This window comes from Falco punctatus (genome assembly GCF_963210335.1).
Source record: "Falco punctatus genome assembly, chromosome: 1".
Taxonomy (NCBI): Eukaryota; Metazoa; Chordata; class Aves; order Falconiformes; family Falconidae; genus Falco; species Falco punctatus.
In genome coordinates this window covers 118281065-118304855 of record NC_137580.1, presented here as the reverse complement: position 1 = coordinate 118304855, position 23791 = coordinate 118281065, and the positions used below count along the sequence as shown (strand labels likewise).

Below are 23791 nucleotides of genomic sequence, written 5' to 3'. Positions count from 1 at the left end.
ACCATGTGAGGTAACCACATCAGGTGGTCAGGATCATCATGGTGCAGTTCAAATAGCAGCTCCTGTGACAGCTCTAAGGTGCAGTTACCAAGAACGACACCGAGTATGTCTGCTTTAAAAGCCAGCAGAAATCCCAGGACAGGATGCCCAAGCATTTCTCACTGATCATCTTGTATTTTATCACAGAGGTTCTTGGCCCTGGAGACCCAGGTCCCTGGCAGGCTCGTGCTGCTGGGACAGCCTCAGCAGCTGGATCACAAAGGAAATGTCACATTCCAGCCACAGACTCCTCCTTGGGGAGGGGATCCACAGAGCCAAGGCCATGAAGCACAGCTCACCTCAATAAGGCAAGTATCTGTCCCCGACCTTCCAAAGTCCCCTTTTCCTGCAGTCACGGATAGCTCGTTGCCATGTGCCAGGGCAGAAGCAGAGAGGAGGCTTCAGCCCTGTCAGCAAGAGGGAGGAGAGGGTCTTAAGGCACTGCAACCCGAGGGCACTTCTGCACCTGTAGCCTCGGCTGCAGAGAAGCTCCCAGGCTGGACCATCCCCTTTGGGATATTGGGGGTGGCTGTTGCGCGGCCCCTTCCTCACCTGGGGCCCACGCATGCCGCCACGATGCAATCAGCATTAATTGCACGGGGAGCCTTTGAGCATGTCTTTAATAATACCAAGTGTGAAACAGGAAAATGCCATTGAAGCAAACCTCCCTCTTGTCCCACACCTTGTGGGCCAGGGGCCCATCTAATGTGCTCCTACCTCAGACAGGCATTCAGCTCTTGGGACTCCCACCACTTAGCCCACGAACCAGGTCCTCCAGCGCTCACTGTCCTGCCTCAGCCATCTTCCCCTATCATGCCGCTCTACTCGCTATGGGAGGTTGAGCCTGTTTCAAGTGTGTGCTGCTGACTGAACCTGCTTCTCACAGCAGCCCTGTCTCTGAGAGAGCTTGTCCTGCTGCCGTACCCCAGAGGGAAAGGGGAACGTGATGTGTGACCGCTCTCGCCCCAACCCCAGGCTTCCTCTGCACGAGGGAACCTCAGGACAGGAGAGAGCGGCAAGGGAGATGAGGAGCAGGGCTTCTTCCCACTGGAGCCCTGCTCTGCTTCTGCGTTTGAACAGTGAAGGTCTAGGTGGGCTTTGCCTGGGCCCACAGGGCCATTGTCACATCCGCTTCATGGGGCAGAATACTGGGGGGAGGGGGGGGGATGTCTTTTGAGACAGCATAAAGGTAGGCTATGGGAACGACTCCTCTACACCTCAGGCTGCAAAGGGCTTTCTTTGTCACCCTTGCTGGCCTAGAGCCTCATCTGTGGAGGCTGGATCTCACATGGCCATCCTGCGCTGAGTGAGGGTGGCCCAGCTCTCCTGGTACCTGCCTATGAAGCCTCAGCCAGGTCGCAGCTGTCAAAAGAGCGGCTGTATCACTCTCCTCAGGCTGCTCTACCACGCGTGTGGTGGAGTTGGCATGGCCATTGATGCTGCCTGATGTCCTCCTGGAAATCACACGCTTTGAGCACTTCTGTGGTGCCTTTGTGGGCAGAGGGCCCAGCAAAAATAGGGCCCTGCATGATGACCTGTCAAGTGTCAGGGGCTGCTTCTGTCAGCTCACAGTCTTTTCTTTCGGCACTGGTGACCTAACATCTCCAGGCCTTCCTTGGCCCATTCCACCTGCCTTTGTTCTGTTCCAGTGGGGAACACGGGGACTGGCAGACCCGCCGGGTGGGACTCTAACTCGTTTGGTGCAATTTGATCGTAATACGTGGGCCAGGAAGTTTCAGCAGCTGCAGCAGCACCATTTGTGAGTGAGACCTAGCTGCTGGTCTGTAGCAGAGCAGCCACCCGAGGAAGGGCCGCCCTGACGGCGCCATGCTGACACCCCGTGGCAATGGGTGCCCTGAGCCGCCGGCCCAGGCAGCTGCTGCCGGGCTGAGCTCCCTGAGACTGACAGGAGCCGGCTGGAGCCCTGCGGCCTGTGCCCGCTGCACCTGACCCCTGCTAATAACGCCATCGCTGTTCTGCCAAGGGTCCCTACAAGATCTTGCCGGTCCCTTGAGAGTCAAGTGGCGAGACACAAGCGGAGGATAAGGCTGATGGGGCCTGTGTCCTCTGAACTTGTGTCCGAGTGACGCGGCAAAAGGCACAGCCGCTGTGCCGGCCGATGGCTCTGGGCCTTGCTTCCCTCTGCCTGATGTCTGTGGTGACAGAACCAGGCAGCGACGCCGGCTGCACTGAGCTCTCTGAAGGGCTAAGGGGGTCAGTCTGCAGGCAGAGATGGGTCTCCATAGCCATCGTGAGATAGCCACCAGCCTGGCCAGGGGCTCTCTTGTAGCCCCGAGGCTCCAGTGGCCCTTGAGGTGTCCGTGCTGTACAGCCCTACTATCTGCCCTCAGTGAGGCTGTGAAAGCGCAGCCTGAGCAAAGGCCGTGGCTTCTGCAGTGCTGCTGAACCCTGGCGCAAGCCCTGCTTCTGTCTGCGTTCTCAGCCAGGCACAGACTCAAGGGGAGGCCGTTGTAAAATCAGGCACTTTCAGAGCTGCAGCACACCCTGCCTTTTTCGTTCGCTGTTTTACAGGGGAAATGACGTCCCACGTGCCCCAAGCTGAGCCCCAAATGGCCGCTGGAAGCACCTGGGCGGCTGCTGTGTTCCCCGGGGCACAGCACGTCCCAGGAGGGCACGGCGAGCACCCGGGTGCTGGTCTAGCACAGCCTCATTGCACCGACTGCAGAGGGGCCGCTTTGATTTATATTCTTGCCGGGGAGAGCACAATCAGGCCTGCTTCTGATCTTTAGCATTGCGGCTGGGAAAGGAGCTGTGCTGGAGCAAGTCCCTCTGCGGTAAGAATAGTATCTGCCGTCTTAGGACACAACCCAGTTGTCCAGCTCCTACATGGCAGCACGTCGTGCTGAGATATAGAAGGCAACCTACCCGCTGAGGAATGTCTTCGAGTGCTATTAGTGGAAGCGTATCATCCACACCAACAGGCGTGACCCCGCACAGGAGCCTTGCAAGAGCGGGGCTATTTTGAGCTTTTGACACCGAGGATGAAGGGAGACAAATGACGGGCTGATCCTCTTGGCATGGGCCACCTCCACAGCTCTCTGTGGCCTTGTCTCCTCCTCGGGGCATGACCCTCGTGAAGGCTGGTGGGTGATTTGGTGGGACGTCAGAGCCCAGGAGGGAGCTGTGCATTTGCCGGGGGCGCAAGGCCAGGCCTCAGTCCCCTCAGCGCTGCCCAGACGTGCTTACGGCAAGTCCTGCCTGAGGGTGTGCACCTGTCCCCGAGCTTCGGGCACACGGCTGCCTGCTTTATTTGCAAGCACATCCTCGAGAGCCAGAGCGATGCCAGGGGATGTGTAACTGCGCACAAGTGAAACACGCAGGAGGCTCGCAGAAGAAACAGTTGCCTTTGCAAACCACAGCCTAAAGAAGGCTATGGCAGGCTAGTCAGGCACAGTTATACCCATGATGCGAGAGCTGCTTCTTCAGTGCCTTGCCTCTCCTTTCCCACCGATGCTCTGTGACGGTGGTTTTGTACAAATCATCAAAGAGACTATCCCCAGATGTCACACTCACCAGTGTGGCCAGGAGCCATCATCCTGCTTACTCTTCTTCATGCGCGCCGCCTTCTCTCTTCCTTAGGCGTGGCTTTGCTGGCTGCATTCCTTCATTCTGATGACACATCCTCAAGCTTCCATGCTGGAGGCATTGTGAGGCAAAGGATGGTGCAGGGCCTGTAAAACAGGGTTTCAGAGAGCCTCAGAGGCTTAAGCATGTACAAGCCATTACAGCTAACAGGGATACTCGTGGATGTTGTGTGCCACCTAGACTTTACCCAGCCCCACCTGAAGCTTTGAAAACACCTGAAGGAAGTGGAGCCAGAGATTCTCAAGCCACCCAAGAGGAGCAGTCAGCTCCTAGGTGAGTTTGGGGAGGCAAGGTTCACTGCGAGAGACCCTGGCTGTGGGGGAACACTGTTCAGCAAGGAGAAATACTGCAGCGGGTGAGGAGGGATAAACAAGGATGGAGAGTCTGCTACAGAGCCATGGGGAAAAGTTGTGCAGTGTCATGAGAAGAGAGGACTAGTCTGGCATAACTGCAGGGTGTTGGGTGGCTTTCTTAAGGTCCTTGTGATTGAAAACTGAGGTCTGCTCCTACAGAACCCTCTCCCATTGCTCTCTTCAGACAGCACTGACAGAGGTTCTGCTCGGCAATGCTCGCCAGCGACACTGGAAGCAGGCTGGACATCCTTGTGAGAGCTCATGTGCTGGTGAGGCTGCACTTGGGAGCCAGGTAAGGTGAGAGCCCTTTGGATATTGCTGTCACAGGCGTACAGCCATGGAGCTGTCAGTTGCAACTTCCCAGCAGCGTGAGCATCTATCGGGAGACAAAGCCTCTGGCACTGAGTTCTGCAAGCTTAGACCAAGCAGACAGTGCCAGTTCTTACCATTTCCCATCACCCCAAGGAGCTCCCCTTGAAAATATTGTAAGCAAACCAAAGTGGAAAGCATTCAGGGGCTCCCTGCCTCAGGCTTGGGCACAATCTTTCCTGCAGAGCCTGTGTCCCTTCAGCCCACAACACTAGCCCCACTCCCATCCCTGTGGACTTGTGAGATTCAATGCTCTGTGGAGGACCCACCTCTCCTTTTGAATACTAGCGCTTGTACGGTAGACAGAGGTGGAAAGCTGAGGGCTGTCACGAGCTTTCAACATCAATATACACCCTGGGCTCTGCTCCTGAGTTGTCTTCTTCTGGTTTCCTTTTAGTGCCAGCTGCACATCACTCCTCAGCTGCTTCTAATGTGGTTCTCATTCACTCCACATCGATCTGCATCAAGGGCTCCTGGAGCCTGGGTTCAGCTGGGGTGACTGACAGCAAACGCTTCACACCTGGACAGAGCTGCAACAGTGGAAGAAATTGTGTAAGTTGAAATTGCTGAGAGGATTTCCAGTTAATTTATTAGCCCCCAGTTAGTGCTAACCTGTGCCTGATTCACTGCATACACAGCCCTGCAGTATTTGAGGTGTCTGAGAAAATCCTCCAAGGCTGTGTGGTCTCCCTGAAAATACAGGACAGATGTTACTCTTGGAAGCCAAGAGATGTTGTTTCTGTGAAAAAAATCAGCTTAGGCAAACATCTGCGGGTTTATCTTTAACATACCTTGGCGCTGGCCACGTGTCTTTCGTCCAAACTAGAGGCAAGGCTTAACGCATCAGAGTAATCCAGCTGAGGCAGCTGGTAGAGCACATGAGACTTCACAGCTGCACGTGCCCACTGTGCCTCTGCTGTTCAGATCAGGGTCTGAACGAAGGAAAAAGTGTTTGACTATTCCCCACACACACCTTCTTCCCTCATGCCCTTCTCAAAAATATATTGTCTGTTCAGGCTGTAGGTAGGCCAAAAGTGACGTGTGAGGTGCAGGTATGTGAGGAAGGAATGGAGGGGTGCACCCATCCCTTCTCTTCTTTTCTCTTGCCTGAGGCAACACCACGTGCAGGCTCCTGTGCGAGAGGTGACAAGGCTGACCTTTGAGGTGATGTGTTGAGGAGTGTTGGTGCCACGCGGTGTGTGAGAAATGGGCTCTAAGGGGCAGCCCTTCCAGCACGTGGCCGCAGGCAGGGCTCAGCATTTGTCCGCTGCAGAGAAACTAGAAGCAGGTGGTGGCAGCAGCAGCTGAGGGAATCTAGGGTGAGAGAGATGTCACAAATTAGGGGTGCTATCAATGTGTCATAACTGCATTTTCTGTGCCAAAAATCATCTCTGCCAAGGGACTGACAGTCCTTCATGGTGCAGTGCACTGTAACTACTGATAACTCACTCAGAGACTGATGTTTAGGGTTTGTGACTGCCAGGATCACAAGCAAAAGCAGGGAAAGGAAAAAGAAAAGGGAACACCCTCCCTTGCCTCTCACATGGGAAGTCAACTCTGCTGAAAAGACAATGGGAGAAGCATGAAGAGGATGTGAGGGCAGGAGCAGGGCAAGGAGCTGCCAGAGATGGAAGAGGGCACAGTAGGACTATCAGGGTCTCCCCAGGAACGGCCGGCCTCTAAGCTTGTGGGATCTCAATCCAGAGTTTGCATTAGCTTCTCTCTTCCCCCAGCCAGGAAAAATAAGAAAACTTGTGCGATGTGGTATCCCAAGCTTGGTCAGAAAAAAAACCAAAGAAGGCACTGTTCATAGCATGTGTGCGAGCAAACTACGGTCTTTATTCTCTAAACATTGAGGTGGGTACAAAGACTAATTACAGAAGAAAGAGACCGAGAGGTTCACATTTTGTGCAGCCCTCGGGTCACTTTGCTGACTCATGACATCCTCACTCTTCCTCTGCTATCTTCTTGCCATGAAACTCGCGGCTCTTCGCTCGGAGCTTGTTGACTTGTGACTCTGCAATGTCAGCCCGCTCCTCGGCTTCCTCCAGCTCGTGCTGGATCTTGCGGAACTTGGAGAGGTTGACATTGGACAGTTCCTCCTGTGTGGGGAGAGGGAGTTGGTGGTGAGGAGCCCAGGGCAAGGGTTTCACTCCACCTGCACCTCTCGGCCTTGCGGGGCTGTAGCTGTTCCCCAGGGGAGGGCACAGAACTCCTACCTCCCACCTACTACTTCTGGCCCAGAAACCTCACACACACCTCCTCATCCTTTCATGTTTAGATTAATCCATCCTAACCAACTAACAGCAGCTTTTGAATTGTTATTCCTGTTCTGCCCTCTGGAATGTGCAAAAGGAGATGGACAGCACAGCAGTTTCTGATTTTAGCTGTTGAGAAAAAGCTGTTTAGGCTGTAGTGTGTTATTTCTTATACTCAAAGGCTGGGACTAAAGAAAGAGCAGCAGCACCAAGAAAGACCATGTATACTCCCTGAAGCTGAGTTTGTATGCTATTATCTGGGAGGAATTATCTGGCCCTTCCTGCCACTCCCCACTTGGTGAGTACAGATTCTCCTTCTTTTCTCATGTCCACTATGACAGCACTGTTAGGTAATTCCACTTCTTCTTTAGCTGTAAAACACCCACCACAATCCACCCTCCTCTTCCAGCCACTGTGTGCAGTCATATATATCGTAAGTTTGTCTTATGAAAAACATTGCTTTGCAGAAGAAATTGAAACATTTCCAGTTCAGCAGATGAGCTAAGTATCTCGGTATCCTCTTGTGGCTCAATGTCCTGAGTCTGCACTTTCTGATATTAGGTGAAGAATCTAGAGGAGATGAGTCAGTCAGAACCCATACATGCCTCTCTCACATATCATTCACTCAACATAGGACAGCAAAACCTGACTATACTGGTCTATGCAGGAAGGACCCTGTCTCAAAATATTATCAGCAGACAGGCTTGTTGTAAGCCGTGTCAGTCCATCTGGCCTCCTATATATAAAAAAAAAAAATAATTGCAGGACATGCCTTGGTTTATTCCTATCAGAAGCATGACCAAAAGAAAGAAATGTCAACCATACTCTCAGGAGTAAGTTCCTAGAGTCATTACATTTCTCATGTATAACCACTCCCTACAAGCTACAAGATTTAGAATAACTTTGTTGCAGGCACAAGAAACCATTTCCAGATGACTGACCAATCTTTCTCTCCACTTTGAGTCCATCATTGTTCATCAGTTTCTATACTTCCCAAAACATTCATATACATTTCCCACATTTATGTCCATCCTCAGAAAGTAATGCTTGTTACCACTACAAGCAACACTTACAGCCTCCTCAGCTTGTCTCTTGTAGGATTTCACCTTCATTTGCAGCTTGTCCACCAGATCCTGCAGCCTGAGAATATTCTTCCGGTCCTCCTCAGACTGGAGTGGTTGGAAAGCAGGAAAGAGCGTGAATCAGTTTTCCCAGCATGTGAGTTAACAATTCCCCTTGACAACCAAGTGCAAAAATTTTTGCTTCCTGGGAGAGGGTGTGTGAGGCCAAGGAGGCCTCCTGCCTTACCTGGTAGGTCAGCTCCTTCACCCTCCTCTCGTACTTGCGCATGCCCTTCACGGCTTCAGCGCTGCGCTTCTGCTCAGCATCAACCTCCCCTTCCAGCTCCCGCACCTGCAACGAGAAGCCCATCTTTGGAGCTTCCCTGCTGGCTGCTAACGTGGCGTGCTCACTCATGCACAAAGAAAAGCCCCACGCACTCTGGCCTCCAGCTTCTGGATTTGCTTCTTGCCTCCCTTCAGAGCCAGCTGCTCGGCCTCATCCAGACGGTGCTGCAGGTCCTTCACCGTCTGGTCCAGGTTCTTCTTCATCCTCTCCAGGTGGGCGCTGGTGTCCTGCTCCTTCTTCAGCTCTTCTGCCATCATGGCTGCCTGATGAGAGCAAAGGGTCAAAGCCATTGTGGGGCTGAAGACCATGTGAGGGAAAATACGCCCACCATGGGCACTGAAGGGAGCCCCCAACTCACATCTGTGATGGCCTTCTTGGCCTTCTCTTCAGCATTGCGGGCTTCCTGGATCGTATCCTCCATTTCACTCTGGATTTGGGCAATGTCTGTCTCCAGCTTCTTCTTGGTGTTGATCAAGCTGGTGTTCTGTGCAAAGAGAGATGGTGAGATTTTTATCATAAAGCCTGCAATACCAAACCTACAGCCTGAGCCAAGTTTCCCCTATTCAAGCTTGCAGTTCAGACACTGGAATACTTTCTAAAATGGTTCTCTAGAAAGTGTCAGTAGTGGGTTCAGAGGATGGGCTCTCTGCATGCTTTGCCTTGTGGACAGCAATACAGAGATCATTCGATCATTCTAGTACTGCCTATCCTCTGGAATATAGTAGCCTTCCATGTATGTTCAGTACCAGCACAACTGCTATTGCACCGTGCCCATACCTGGGTATGGAGGAGCTGCACTCGTTCGGTGGCATCCAGAAGCTCCTGCTCAGCCACCTTCCTTGACCGCTCCGTCTGCTCCAGGGCTGCCCGTAGCTCCTCAATTTCAGCCTGCAGCAGGTTTGCTCGGCGCTCCACCATGGCCACCTGCTCCTTCAGGTCCTCCTGCGTCCTCAGAGCATCGTCCAAGTGTATCTGGGTATCCTGTAAAAAGGACAAGAGAAATGGCAAGGTGGCAGCGTGCACTTGGGCACCAGAATTGTCAGGGACGTCATTTCTCTCCCTGTCGCTTTGCTGAACAGACCTTGAGCACAGCCTGCGTGTTTCTCAGGTTCTTTTGTGCCTCTGCAGCCACGCGGTTGGCATGGCTCAGCTGGATCTCCATTTCATTCAGGTCTCCCTCCATCTTCTTCTTCAGACGCAGGGCCTCATTCCTGCTCCTGATCTCAGCGTCCAGGCTGCTCTGCAAGGACTCCACAATCCTGAGGTGGTTCCTCTTCATCTGGTCGATCTCTTCATCTTTTTCTGCTATCTTCCTGTCAATCTCAGACTTCACCTGGTTGAGCTCAAGCTGGAGGCGCAGGATCTTCCCCTCTTCATGTTCAAGGGCGGCCTGGACAAATCAGCAGGAATAATGATTTCTACTGCTTCCTTTCAAACCTATCTCTTATGCAGTACTTCCTGAAATCTAGGCTTCTTTCCTGCTGTCTCTGCAAATCACTGCTCCCACACTTACAGTCCGGACACCTTTTGTTAACACCATGTGTACCTCAGCTTCCTCCAGCGAGGCCTGGAGTTCAGATTTCTCCTGCTCAATCTGCTTCTTGGCTTTCTCCAGCTCATGAATGGCCTTGCCTCCCTCTGCAATCTGCTCTGTGAGGTCAGCGATCTCCTCTGTGGGAGCAAAGGCCAACGGCACGGTCAGGCACGGAGCAGAACGGGAAGGGCCCTGCCGCACCAAGGTGACGGGCATCTTTGCAGACACGCAGGCACAGACCCCTGTGGAGCGGTGGGTAGTGGTGGGCAGTGGGAAAGGCCAGCCAGGAGCAGAGGGCCAGGGACTTACGCTGCAAGTTCTTGTTCTCACGCTTCAGCGTTTCCAGGTGGTCCAGGGACTCCTCGTAGGCATTCTTCATCTTAAACAGCTCCGTGCTGAGGGAGCGAGACTCCTTCTGGGAGGCCTCCAGCTCAGCCTGCGTTTCCTCATATTTCTGCTTCCATTCTGCCAGGATCTGAAGGGAAACGGCACGTGAGCGTGGATGTGGCAATCGGGAGGGGACGCTCTGCCCAGGAACCCCAGGGCTGGAGCCCACAAGACCTTGTCAAAGTTCTTCTGCTTCTTATCCAGAGCTGCGCAGGCAGCATTTGATCGCTCCACGTCAATCATCAGGTCCTCCACTTCATTCTGCAGCCTCTGCTTTGTCTTCTCCAGGGAGGCACATTTGGCATTCACAGCTTCAACGTGTTCCTCTGCTTCCTGCAGGCGCTGGGCCAGCTTCTTCCTGGGAAATGTAAGCACAACTCACAGTTAGCAGACAGGAACCAGTGTGCTTTTCACAAAAGTGTGCTTAATCGTTTTGTAGTCTGCAGTCACAGAGGGTGATGGCTTCATTTGTGATGTTTTTAGCTTTTTCCTTACCAAACCATTAAACCTTCTATAGAATAAATTTTCCCACCTTTTGTTACCCTCCCCTAAAGCAAAGCCATGACTTGTTCCTCAGAATATCCCTGTGTGTTCTCTTTCAATGTCCCCTTGGAAATCTCAGTACCCTTTTGCTTCTTTACACATTTTCACTACATACTTGGCCTCCTCCAGCTCCTCCGTGCGCTGAATAGCGTCCGTCTCGTATTTGGTTCTCCACTGGGCCACTTCGCTGTTGGCCTTGGACAGGGCGCGCTGCAGCTCCCCCTTGGCTTCCTGCTCCTCCTCGTATTGCTCCCGCAGCAGGTCACAGTCGTGGCGAGCAGACTGCAAGGCGTGGGCCAGCGCATTCTTGGCCTGGATGGATATTGGGATTGGGACAATGAATTACCTGTGAGATAATAGAATGTTAACTTAGGAGAAGTTGTTGAGAATTTTTTGAATCTGACGTTTAAAGTCAGTCCAAGGTAAAAAGGTACATCGATCCTAGATTCTAAGATTTCTTATTGTTTCAATCATTCAGCAAAGGTGATGGGAAAACTCTAAATGACATGTATGAAGCTGGTATTGATTGAATCTTTGTAAATATATACTAAAGTTGCAGGTTCAATTAGAGAAAAGCACATTAAGAAAAATAGGTTTTCAGATATATCTCAAGATATTTTTCCATGCCATCATTTATCTGAGTTAAGTCTTAAAGTTGTCCTTCCCTGTCTCAACATCTACTTTGGAGTTGATGTACTCCTCAGCTTTTCTTCCAACACCGTGAAGTCAGATAGCAAAATTGCCCATCAAGTTTGGAGACCTCGCAAATTAAAATGACATGGATAACACATTCTGATTTTATGTGAAAGTAGGAATCTGAATCCAAAGTTAAACCCCTTACAGGAAGTACCTTTACCTTTATTTCTTCCTCTAAATGTCTTTTTAGTTCCTCAATCTGTTGAGTAAATGCCTGCTTGCCTCTGGATAGCTGAGATATCAAAGCATCTTTTTCTTCCACCTGGCGTGAATATTCACCTGAGAAATTTTATACATAAAATTTTATTTTAGACTTTGTAGTATTTACAACTCTGTATACCAGCTTTCAGACTATAGACCAAAATGAGTAAAACATCATTCTTTTTCATCATCGGTTACACGTTCTACCATTTGAGAAAAGTGTGAGGGTGTGTTACCTGCTTCTGTCTGCAGACGGGCTCTTTGAGTATTGAGGTCATTAATCATGCGCTGATGCTCCTCTTCTCTTGTTTTAATCTCACTTAATTGGTCTTCCAGAGTGTGGCACATCTTCTCCAGGTTTGCCTATATATCAAATACATGCAAGGAAACAGGACTATCACTAAATTCTAGACTGCTGTTCTCATCATGAAAAACAAGAAAAGAGTATGTGAGAGCAAAACATAATCAGAAGGCTCGAAATCATGTATCATAGAAAAGTAACCTGACAGGAACTCTGTACCTTGGCTTTGGAGACAGACTCCATGTTACTGGCCAAGTCGTCAATCTCCATCTTGAGCTCACTCTTCTCCTTCTCCAGCTTCTGCTTCACTCGCTGCAGGTTGTCGATCTGCTCCCCAAGCTCAGCGGTGCTGTCCGCGTGCTTCTTGCGCAGGGCCGCAGCCGTGGCTTCGTGCTGCAGCGTGGCCTCCTCCAGGTCGCGACGCATCTTCTGAAATTCTGCCTCACGCTTCTTGTTCATCTCAATCTGAGCGGCGGTAGCCCCTCCGGCTTCTTCCAGGCGCTCGCTGATCTCCTCTAGCTCCCTCGACAGGTCAGCCCGATGCTTCTCGGCTTTTGCCCGAGACGTTCGCTCTGCCTCAATTTCCTCCTCCAGCTCCTCAATACGAGCCTGGGGAACATTAGGCACCCTTCGCACCCATGCCCTCCTCCTTCCCGACCTGAGACTGGCTGAGAGAGGGGAAGGGCCAGACACTTGCCTGCAGCTCCTTGATCTTCTTCTGTAACTGCATGCCCAGGAGCTGCTCATCCTCAATTTTGCTCTGGATCTGGCTGATTTCAAAGTCTTTCCTTTGGGCAAAGCAAACTCTGTTAGCGTCTGAGCAAAACCCCCCAAGCGCACCAGCCCCACAGTCTGGTGCCCCACAGCCACGCTTACTTCTTCAGTTTCTCATCCAGCTGCTGCTTGTCGTTCTCCAAATCCATGATGCTGTCATGGGCCAGCTTCAGGTCTCCTTCGAGTTTCCTCTTAGCTCTCTCAAGGTCCATGCGCAGTTTCTTCTCTTGCTCCAGGGACCCTTCCAGCTAAGAAGAACAAGGCCATCAGTGTGCTGCCAGCCAGGTATAACTCTAAACCTGTCCTGCTCTTGCTGTATGCCTGTGTGCTTACATCGTCCACTTGCTGCTCCAGCTTGATCTTGGCTTTGGTCAGCGTATTGACTTTGTCCTCCTCTGCCTGCAGGTCATCCAGTGTCTGCTGATGGGCCTCTTGGAGGGCTTTCTTCTCTTTAGTCAGCTTCACAATGGTCTCGTCCAGGGCTGCCATCTCCTCTGTGAGGTTTTTCACCTACAAACATGAAGTAAGTGTCAAAACTGCTTAGAAAACATGTTCACTGGTGCAGTGATGTTTTCACTTTGCAGTGTTTTGCCAGGTGTTTCGTTTATCCTTTCAATGCTCACACAAGGCCCAGATTAAAATTCTCCAAAGACAGCATGTCTTACGGTAGCAAGCTCGTACTCTGAGAGTCTTGTTCCATTTCCATGAAGCCCCATGTGTGTACCTTGTTTTCAGTGGCATGCTTTTCCTTCTCGACCTTGGCCAGTGTTAACTCCAGGTCATCAATATCTTTCTTGAGCTCAGAACATTCATCCTCCAGTTTCCTCTTCTTGGCTGTCAGCTCAGCATTGATTTCCTCCTCATCCTCAGCCCTTTCAGTCACCTCCTTTACTTTGGCTTCCAGCTGGATCTTGGTTTTGATGAGCTGGTCACACCTTTCCTCAGCATCAGCCAAAGCATCAGCTTCCTGGTGGGAAAATATGTGAATGGGTACTTATTGTTGAAGGAACAGATGTGCATCAGTAAGACTTTTGGGATTACTTTTTGTGAAAAGGTTACTGTTCAGTTGCAGTATGAATTATAAATTTAGAACAAGTCTTTAAATCAGTTTCTTTTTTCCTGACTTTTTCATCAATATATACAGTGTGTGCCTCCACTACATTTCACCTGGCTTATTTCAGGTATGTCAGAGGGTTACTTGCATTTTATCGATGTTTTCCTTTTTGCCTTTAGAAAGTGACTGTATTTTATAATGTACCGTATTCAAATTTATGTACAAGGCCAGCTTTAGTGTCGTGGGATGTAATGGTCATCTGTATCTTCTGGGAGCAGGGCCCAGGTGAGATACACCATGAGAAATGGCACGAGGCTCCTCATTTTGACAACTGCATTAAGGCAGAGTTGTTGGTCAATGGAATCATTGTCCCTGCTCCACTAAATACATGACACTGTCTATAATGAAACTTTATGTCATGAACTCATGTGGAGACATGTCCCTGCAGGCCTTAAGACTAAAAAGTCTTTCTTTAGCTTAAACTGTACTTTGTAATAGTGCAACTGAGTGGGGAAAGTATGTGGCCTGAATTTTACCTTTAGTTACATGGTGTTCAACTTAGAATTATTTTTAAGGCAGTTTAGTGTATAATTTGAGAGTTATGTAGTATGCAAGAAGAGTTAGATCTTTATTTAATCATTTCCCTCACGTGAAAAAAAGAAGTTACTCACAGCCTGTACTTGGAGCTGCAGATCGTTTTTTTCCTGCATCAGCTTCACCATTTTCTCCTCCAGCTCCTTCCTCTTTGCCTCAGACTTTGCAAGCTCTTCCTTGGTTTTCTCAAACTCTTCCTTCATGTTGGCCATCTCCTTCTCAGACTCTGCACTCTTCAGCAAGGGCTTGATCTTGAAGAACAGCTTCATCCAGGGCCAGTGCTTCACGTTCATGAATGCACGAACGTTGTACTGGATGCAGAAGATGGACTCCCTGAAGCACAATTAAAGCGCACATTGAATATCTTCAGTATGATGAGTGCCAACAGTTTCCCCCAGGTACAGGGGCTTTAAGTGAAGCTGGGGAATGTCTACCTCCTCTCCACCATTCTCTGGTACTCCACTCTCATCAGGAAGCCCCTGCACCTGGCCTGTGTGCGGGTGATGAGCTGTGCCAGCTTCTCATCCCTCATCTCCTCCAGGAGTCCCAGCAGCCCAGCTTTGAAGAAGACCTTGAGAAAGGGAATGTTGCAGCCCGTCACTGTCAGGCAGAGCAAAGCACAGACATGCCGTGAGTGAGTCAAGGAGGGCTTCTACCTTGGTGTGGCCAAATTTGTACTGCGTGTGATCCACATCGATTGACCCAAGCAGCTTCTCAGAAGCCTTCTTGCTGTCAATGAACTGTCCCTCTGGGATAGCGCTGGCATTAAGCACCTTGTATCTGTGGAAGGAGAAAGGGAAAGACAAGGCTATTTTTCCCCAAGCAACACACACCAGCTACTGGGCCCCACCAGCTCACAGGTAGCTATTTTTGACAACAGAGTCCAGCCTGCACGAACCTACATGAATGAACCAACGTTGAGTTTAATGGTGCTGAGAGGTGCAGTGCTCTTACCTCTGCTTGAAGTCAGCGTAGAGGACTCTGCTGGGGAAACCTTTCCTACAAATTCTAATCCCTTCCAGCACGCCGTTGCATCGCAGCTGGTGAAGTACCAGTTCATGCTCCATGGCACCTAGAAATTCCGAGCACAAATGAATGCCAGAGTCTCCATTGCAGAGGGGAAGGGATGTATCAGAGGGAGTTGTCCTTCTGCTTGAGCATCTTACCAGGTGTTTTTGTTTCATTTGGGATGATGCAACGGACAAAATGGGGGTGAGTGCTCCGTAGATTCGTCATCAGCTTGTTCAAGTTTTCCTAGAGGGACCAGTCAGTGAGTTTCCTATGTCCAATGCTTATCAAGCCCATGGCAATGACTTTACCACTTCTCAAAATTAGCTGGATTTCAGAACACTTAAGTAAAGCCACAGAAACCAAATATTTCTTCTATCTGAAGATGTTGAGCACCATTTTTTAAGACTGAAATACTACTATGTTACTATTGATCCAGCGGAAACTAATACACGATTTCATGCTTTCACACAAAGTAATTAATTTTTAGGTCTTTCATGTGTTGCCTTCTAAAGCCAATCTAGTTAAGTTTAAAAAAACTGGGCTTTTCTTCAAATAAGTATGTCATTGGAGAATGTTTAAAAGGAGACTTTTACTCAATTCCTCAACACATCAACCACACAGGAATGCAGACATGCTAAATTATATTTCCAGTCTGACTCAAATCATAAAAATATGAAGATCAAATAATATCCTCTACAAACAAACAATGAATTAGATTTTTATGATCTTTGGACACTGAATGCTTATTTTGAACACAACTTATTAAAAAAATTGAAGTTGATCCTGGAAAATCTGATGTGCAGTTTCCAAAGAATTTTACCACTGTTACATCAATGCAAAATAGCCCTTTCAAATTTAATATTAGCTCACCCCTTTTCTTCATATGACAAAGAGGTAACGAATGCAGTACTGTACCCGGAAAAGAGCTGAGACAGTCTGGAAAGAAGAACCCTTCTTCTTGCCACCCTTTTTGCCACCACCACCACCCTCTGCAAATGGAAGAAAAGAAAAAAAGCATTAAAAGATAGATATTGCATCTTAGAGACTGCAGAACACAAAACATTTTTAAATGTTCAGTGTTTACTACTTTAATTCTGTGTCAACAGTGTCCCACACTGAAAGTACAATTTTCACAGAGCTGACCTGCATCTGCTCCACCATAGTTGGCAAAGAGTAAGGCCAGCGTCTTCACAGAGGATTTCTGGTACAACCCAATGACAGTTTCATTCAGGGGGTCCTTGTTCTTCTCCAGCCAGCCAGAGATGTTGTAGTCCACCGTGCCAGCATAGTGCACCAGAGAGAAGTGGGCCTCAGCCTTGCCTTTGGCAGGCTTGGGCTTCTGGAAGTTGCTGGACTTGCCCAGATGCTGGTCGTAGAGCTTGTTCTTGAAAGAGGTGTCAGTTGCCTTGGGGAACATGCACTCCTCTTCCAGGATGGAGAAGATGCCCATGGGCTGGAAGACATTACAACAAACGAGAGAGAAACAATTTAGAAAGAAGATATCCCTTGGCTGGAAAGTTGCTGGAGTCAGAAGAGAAAGCTGTTCCCATGCATTTCACCACAATAATTCAGAGAAAATTAACTAAAGCCCAACTTTTTTCCAGTGTTGCTGTTTCAGTTGAACTTATGTAAATGCCTTTGCTGATGAAAAAATTACAAATATGACATTGCAAAACACTACCCCCCACATAAATCTTGTTTACTTACAGGTACTTACGGAATATGACAGTCTTTTCTATAACTTCATCTTTCATGTAATCTGGAGATGAATACTGTCACCAAAACTCCTGATACCTGAGTAGGACCTCCAAAACCACTTCCCCCCATTGCCACTTTTACAGGGCAAATACTTGAAAAAAACAGAATATTCTCAAATATTCTTAAGTACATCTCTTGGCAAATAGGGAAGATTCAACAAATAACAGACTTGAACAGGAAGGGTACCTTCTCAATGAGCTCAATGCAGGCAGCCAGGTCCATCCCAAAGTCAATGAATGTCCACTCAATTCCTTCCTTCTTGTACTCCTCCTGCTCCAGCACGAACATGTGGTGGTTGAAGAACTGTTGCAGCTTCTCGTTGGTGAAGTTGATACACAGCTGCTCAAAGCTATTGAACTGCCAGACACAAAAAGACATGCAATGTTGTCAAGGTTCAGCAATAATAGCAAAGTGTTTTCTTGTGCAATCCTAATTCATCATAGGTGATAGTTAAAATACAAGGCCTCTTCCTATGTAGTTTTTCTATGTTATCTCTCTAGGATAGGCTTTGCATTTAGAAAAAATACAGTGTTTCGAAATCAGTGTAATTAGGAGATTAGATTTCTATAATTATTTTTCAGGATAAAATGGTGAATCCAAAAGTCCTGCAAATAAGAATAGAAAGATACTAACTTCTATTAAAAATGTGTCTTCAATTTACTCTTAATTGTCCTTGTATGAAAACACTAGGGAAACAGTGTTTCTTACATCAAAGATCTCAAAGCCAGCGATGTCCAGGACACCGATGAAGTACTGTCTGGGTTGTTTGGTATCCAGCTGTTGGTTGATACGAACAACCATCCACAAGAACATCTTCTCATAGACCGCCTTTGCCAGAGCACCCACTGAATTGTTCACCTAAAGCAAGGAGAAAGGTTTGGAGGTTACTATACTCAGCAGAGGAGAATCAATGGGAACCATCAAAGCATGTCCCAGGCTACCACATTTTTCCTACCTGCTGCACGGTTTGACCCTTGGTCACATACTCATTCCCAACCTTGACTCGGGGGTAGCAGAGGGCCTTGAGGAGGTCAGCTGAGTTCAGACCCATCAGGTAGGCAGCCTTGTCAGCCACTAAACACCGGAAAAGAGAGACAAATATATATTTCTAAATGTTGGTCCTTGAGGGACTGTTTAAAAAGTAACAGCAATGTTCGCTATCACACAAAAAAAATTTGTATTGCACAAAAAAAAATTAGTGAAAGCTACAAATTTAATTTCTCTGTTGTATTCAGAGTCTACACCACTTTCTGAACTTTGTTTCTACAAGTGTTCTTCAAAAGAACACATTCTTTTCACCTTTTCTCAGGCATGACTATGGGAAGTCACCCATTCTTTCTAGTTGTATAGCAAGAGGATTCATCACTCAGAGAGCTCGGAGGCATGGATTGAACTTCCTACTGTAACAGTGACTAGTGAAACACGCATCTCACATCAGACTTCCCCCCGGTAGGTGAGGATTAATAGGAGCACAGCCACACATCCTGTTAGGGCTGAACCATTTCCCTACTCCACAGTACAGCAGAAATTACAAGATGTGTTCCAACTAAAGTATAACTAATAATGTTACAGGAATTGACATCCATGCCTCCTGGCTTCCTGGCAGTGTACCCCAGGTCGCTTATTTAAGTCATCACAGAATAGAATTACAGGTATAATCAGAAGAGATACATGTCTCAACTGTCATCCCGACATTGAAAAAATACTTTTTTCAGTTTACACTTTTGTATATTTAAAGCCTGAAAACTGCCTAAGTCCTCCTTTTGGTGAGAAAGCCAATGCCTTTTGGAAAGTTTGCTGAATCTGCTGGTACCTTCTGTGCCATCAGGCTCTGCCTGCTCCTCTCTCTGTTTCTGCTTGAACTTCAAGTTCCCATAGTGCATGACAGCCCCTGTCAGCTTGTAAATGGCTGTCTTCTCATCAGCAGTGAAGCCCAGGATATCAATGGCACTCTACAACAGCAACAGTAAAGTAGATGTATATGTACCAGGGCTCATACCAACCAAATGACCTGTTTTGTAAGTTACTTACATCTGTAGCCATCAGTTCCTCTTGGTCATCAATGCTTGGAACAGTGATTTCACCTTGACTCACGAAATGGAAATCATAAGGGTTGGTGGTAATGAGGAGCATGTCTGAAAGCAATAAAAAAGGAAAAACAAGTTTAGTTTAGCTTTCCAGATGACACAATAAGATATTGCTCAGTGGTCTTTCTCCAAAAAATCTAGTGATCTTCCTACCAATTAGCTCTGGCTTCTTGTTGGACATGATCTGATAGAATATGTGGTAGCTTCTTTCTGCTTTAAGCTGGAAAGTGACTCTGGACTTCTCCAGCAGGTCTGTCAAGGAGGGTAGGACAGAGTGAGTACAAGAACTGGGAAGTGAATAGAAGGAGTGGGATCAGGCCAGGAGAGCGACTTACAAGTTTCAATGTCAGCAGAAGCCAGTTTGCCTGTGGCCCCAAAGTGGATTCTGATGAATTTGCCCTGTTAAGGAGAAGCAGCGGCATTTCAGCCTGGAGGCGTTTCATTGCTGTCTCCTTCTGTGAGAATGCCACTAGCCCATCACTACTGTTAGAACAAGGAGCAATTTCTCCTAAAACAGCTTACAAAGCGTGAGGAGTTGTCGTTCCTCACGGTCTTGGCGTTTCCAAAGGCCTCCAGCAGTGGGTTGGCGCTGATGATTTGATCCTCAAGCGTTCCCTGCAGGATGAGAATTATTGCTGCTTATCCTTTCCAAAAATCACGTCAGGAACAGAGGAAAGCATTGATTCCAGCCAGCACCTGTTACTTTACCTGCATTTTGCCTGACTGCTCCTCTTTCTTCTTGTCCCCGCTCGCTGCAATTGTTGCAAAGTACTGGATGACACGCTTCGTGTTCACAGTCTTCCCAGCACCAGATTCTCCGCTGTCAACCCAAAGAGAGACACAGAGAGCGTGTGGTCAGGCAGGAGGTCCCCTGGCACCGGGCAGCCCCGCAGGGACCCGAGCAGGGGGTGTACGTACGTGATCAGGATCGACTGGTTCTCCCGATCTGTGAAAAGAAGGATGTAAGAAAGGTTTGTATAGTGTTCATGAATAACAAAGAACTAAAAAACTAGGAGAAAAATATGAACTGAGCTTCCAGAGAATACAGGGGTAGAAGACAGTGAAAAGCCCTGTGAATTCTAGTGGGTACTTCTGGTGTTCCCAGCAGTGCTTTAGGTATTATCAACTAGATCAGTAAAGACTTCATTTCACAGAAACTTTTGTAGACTTACACCATTCAAGATATTGTCTTCTCATCAGGCTACTTTTTTCTGTCTTATTAAGTAAGTACATGTAACGAAAATATTGAGGCTGGGCTTTGACAGCATGTAAATTCTTCTGAAGTTACAATTTTCCTGAGTAATGTTATAGAAATTTGGAGGTGCCATGAACAACAGAAACATCAGACCAATCCTTTAAACTATTTTTCATACTTTTTTTTTTTTAACCCCTATGTATATGTAGGAATTATTTATTCCCGATAACATAAATAGATGAGGTTAATTTTTCATTTTTCTGTTCTGGATCTATTTCCCAGTTTGTAACAAGAAGAAAAGAAAAAAAAAAAGAAAAAAAAGAAAAGAAAAGCAGATCTAAAATTCTTCACATCTGTGATTTTAATGTACAGTTAGGGAAGAGGAAATAAAAGGCTGAAGGAAGAGGAGAAAGGAGATAGAACTTTTTAAAAGCCATTCCATTTAAGTGCTAAAAGCTTTATTTTTTCCTTGACATTATTTTCTGGGGTTAACTTTTCGCTATAAGGTACAATCAATTTACAGATGCATAGATCAGTGTAGGGGTTACATAGATCGTTAAGGCTGTATGTACTTTGGACCACCTGGTCATCTTTTCTATCATGAATACCATTTGCTTAATAATCAAGCGGAGTTTATGTACCTGTTCAACACAGATACTCTGTTTTACTTGTTAGTATTTATGATTTCAAATTTGAATTAACTGTATGCACATTGTTTACAGGGTATGCATGATACTATTGTAGACTCTTTGGCTAAGACTAGTTTAGTGATTAAGATACATAAATCTATGCATCTAAGTAAGATCGCACTACAGGCAGTGAAGTCTACACCAAAAAATAGGTGTCTTCTTTCCAGTGAATTTATTCTCATTAGGTCCAGGTCTTTCTAATTTTTAATGGGAACAGAGGAACAGCTCACACAGACCATTATAGTTAAGCACAGTAATCTTCAATTAATTTCACAGACATAATATTTTAAGTGTCGCACCATATTTCCACAGGACACCCTACATTTCCCTCTACAGATAGCTTATTGCAAGAGCAGTTCAAAGGAAATCAAGCACTTACCAGTCAGCATGAACTGATAGGCATTGTCCGAGATGGAGAAGATGTGTGGAGGGGCCTCTTGGCGCTTCTTGCCTCGGTAGGCCAACACCACCTCCGGGTTGTACACCGGCAGCCACTTGTAGGGGTTGACAGTGACGCAGAAGAGCCCCGAGTAGGTCTGCGAGGAAGGGAGACAGCACGTTGGCTCCCACTTGGCCTGGCAGAGCAGTTCCTCCCGGCTGCCCAAAGGCAGGCTGCTGCTGGTACTTACGTAGATCATCCAGGCTGCGTAACGCTCTTTGAGGTTGTACAGCACAGCGGGCTCGTGGAGGTGGGTCATCATGGCCATGTCCTCGATCTTGTCGTACTTGGGAGGGTTCATGGAGAAGACCTGATCTTCCTTCACTGTCAGGGTCTACCAAGGAAGAGAGACTGATATGTAAGCTAAGAGCCCAGAGTAGGAATTAAATCATGTTCTCAAGCCTGCATTTTACTCACCTCTCCAGCTTCAGTCTTGACAGTGACCTTCCCTGATTCCCTGCTCTGGATTGTTCCTTTCACAAAGGATTCTTTAGGGTGGGCCACAAAGACAGATGACTTGGCATCAAAAGGCTTGTTCTGGGCCTCAATTCTCTCCTTTTCCGATTTTCGGAGATAAGGAGCTGCCTCCCCAAAAACAGCCATCTCAGCATCTGAAGAGGCCATGCCTGCACTTTACTGGAAGCACGTCAGCAGAGGTGTCTGGTGGGGAAAAAAAAAAGTTTGTAGATTACTGAGAAAAATAATATAATCTACATTAGTGAGAAGACTCCCTGCTCTTTAGCTAACAAATTGCTAGTCAGCCTCCCAGAAAATCTCTGGGATCACTTTGATTTGAACTTAAACATACCCTAGTCCCATCCAAGAGTGGGACTTAGTCCTCTAAAGCACATAGGCCTTGTAACAGTAAATAGAACATCTGAATATTGACTAGAGTTTGATAACTCACCTTAATGAATTTGACTAGATTTGAGGTCTTCACATAAAAGAATCTACAACCAGAGACAATCACTGTTTGTTCTAGTCCTTAAATATGCGTGATGAGTCTTCAAGGGTACTTTCTCATTAAAAGTATTACCTTGTGTGCTAAAAATGAAACTTTACTTAATTTTTTAGATCTTCTCTATTTTCAACAGTCTAGTCTAAGCAAAAGTCAGCAGAAATATGAGGGTTTACAAAAAGAATTCATGCAGCTGTGTATAAAAGTCCTGTCTTACACTGTAGTCTAGGAGTGCATTATTCAGAGTATTACCTTTGGAGACAAGCTTGTATCCTGGAAAATGACCAACCCTGTAAAACAGGAATCAGAGTTGTTTCTTATTGCTGCACAGAATTCCAGAGATAGATTATAGATTGAAGACACAGACATGCACTGAGATTATATTGAAAATTTCTGTTCACATGGGCATTCCCTCACGGAAATGATTGCCAGAGGCAAGAGAAATGAAATGGGATATTGCAAGGGCATTGTCCTCTTTCTTCAAGCTCCCAAAATGCATGCACTTACCTTGAAGCCTTCTGTGGAGACAGGCCAGTCTTGTCCCTGGGAGATTTTATAGTCTGTCGTCTGCAGATGCTGCAGATGCTCCCCCTTTCTTCGGTCAAAACATTTCTGGCAAACCCTCTTTGGCAAAGCATTGTCTGGCAAACTAAGGACATAATTGTCATTTGATTTGAATGATATAATTAGAACATTTTTATATCTTACTAACTACGTGAATACATCTATAAATAATTTGTCAAGAGTGTTAAGGAGAGAATCTAGACTACTCAAGGCACTTAGAGAACTTGGATGCAGGGACTTATGGTTCCTATTGCTGGCTTCCCCAGTGATTTGCTGCTTGACCCATGGTACTTTCCTTGGTATGTTTATACTGCAACTTTTCAGTCACGCAATGGGGATGATAACATCTATGATGCTTTAGGAACACATGCATTGAGAGGAACAGGAAAAGTATGTCAAAAACCAGCACATAATTGTTGTTAAGAGACACTTTTCAGTGGTATTTTCTAAAAAGCAGGAAGTCAAAATGTATTACAGCTGAGGTTTCTGTATAGGTCACTTTCAATGGCTGAGAGGGTTTAAAATACAGGGAGCTGGAAGCCAGAACCTGAGTAATTGGAGACTCTATGAAATGCATCTCTTGAATAGATTCTTGAGCTGACTTTAGCGGTATCAAATTAGAATGGTTTTGTGCATATTTCATCTAAAAAGTGATTCCCCAAGAAACTCTACTTTCTCACTGTTCACGCTCTTATACTTTTTACTTGCATCTGATGTTTGCTTGCTCCTATCATTGTCTGCATAAATAACCGGTTGCTTCTGTCAAATCTGAAGTTCCAGCAGCTTCCATAGCCCCTCTCTCCCTACAACTCCCCCAAATAACATGCCTTAACCTACGATGCGTGTACACACAATCACATGTATCGCTTCAGCATATAGTTCCAGATATTACGCATTCTGATAACTCCTCAGTCTAGCACTGCCATGCCATAAAAATACACATTTTCAAACATTCACAGTCCCAGAAAAATCTA

At 47.2% G+C, this 23791-nt stretch overlaps 1 protein-coding gene and 1 long non-coding RNA gene across 20 annotated transcripts in view; one reads left to right on the top strand and one right to left on the bottom strand.

The window, feature by feature from the left end:
- LOC308069376 overlaps positions 1–23791 on the top strand; it is an 84475-nt gene that overhangs the window by 12575 nt on the left and 48109 nt on the right. For 14 of the 19 annotated variants that reach the window (XR_013930357.1, XR_013930362.1, XR_013930363.1 and 11 more), the window contains one exon: positions 187–4290. This is a non-coding gene — a long non-coding RNA (uncharacterized lncRNA). Of the gene's footprint in view, positions 1–186; positions 4296–23791 lie in introns of all 19 variants that reach the window. The other 5 variants (XR_013930358.1, XR_013930359.1, XR_013930360.1 and 2 more) reach the window with 5 other exon arrangements.
- On the bottom strand, positions 1201–22183 carry LOC308069350 (myosin heavy chain, skeletal muscle, adult-like). The gene is made up of 38 exons (XM_080401509.1): positions 21713–22183; positions 21486–21629; positions 21236–21392; positions 19891–19918; positions 19681–19792; positions 19495–19587; positions 19308–19371; positions 19126–19224; positions 18917–19020; positions 18699–18837; positions 17841–17959; positions 17594–17743; positions 17072–17242; positions 16271–16580; positions 16043–16116; positions 15283–15370; positions 15071–15188; positions 14773–14896; positions 14551–14687; positions 14194–14449; positions 13193–13435; positions 12802–12978; positions 12571–12716; positions 12392–12482; positions 11914–12303; positions 11630–11756; positions 11353–11471; positions 10612–10808; positions 10128–10311; positions 9876–10041; positions 9579–9703; positions 9114–9422; positions 8810–9013; positions 8391–8516; positions 8125–8295; positions 7934–8038; positions 7699–7794; positions 1201–6469 (listed from the first exon to the last, which is right to left on the bottom strand). The coding sequence occupies exons 1-38, from the start codon at positions 21917–21919 to the stop codon at positions 6314–6316; spliced, it is 5826 nt and encodes a 1941-aa protein (XP_080257635.1). The 5' UTR covers positions 21920–22183; the 3' UTR covers positions 1201–6313.

Bases quoted from the DNA above. Each gene is read 5' to 3' on its own strand.
- LOC308069350 (XM_080401509.1), bottom strand. From the start codon at position 21,919: ATGGCCTCTTCAGATGCTGAGATGGCTGTTTTTGGGGAGGCAGCTCCT. The intron at 15,189-15,282 runs GTAAGATGCTCA...CGGAATTTCTAG, and splicing joins AAATGAAACAAAAACACCTG to GTGCCATGGAGCATGAACTG. The intron at 10,042-10,127 runs GTCTTGTGGGCT...GTTTCCCTTCAG, and splicing joins AGCAGAAGAACTTTGACAAG to ATCCTGGCAGAATGGAAGCA.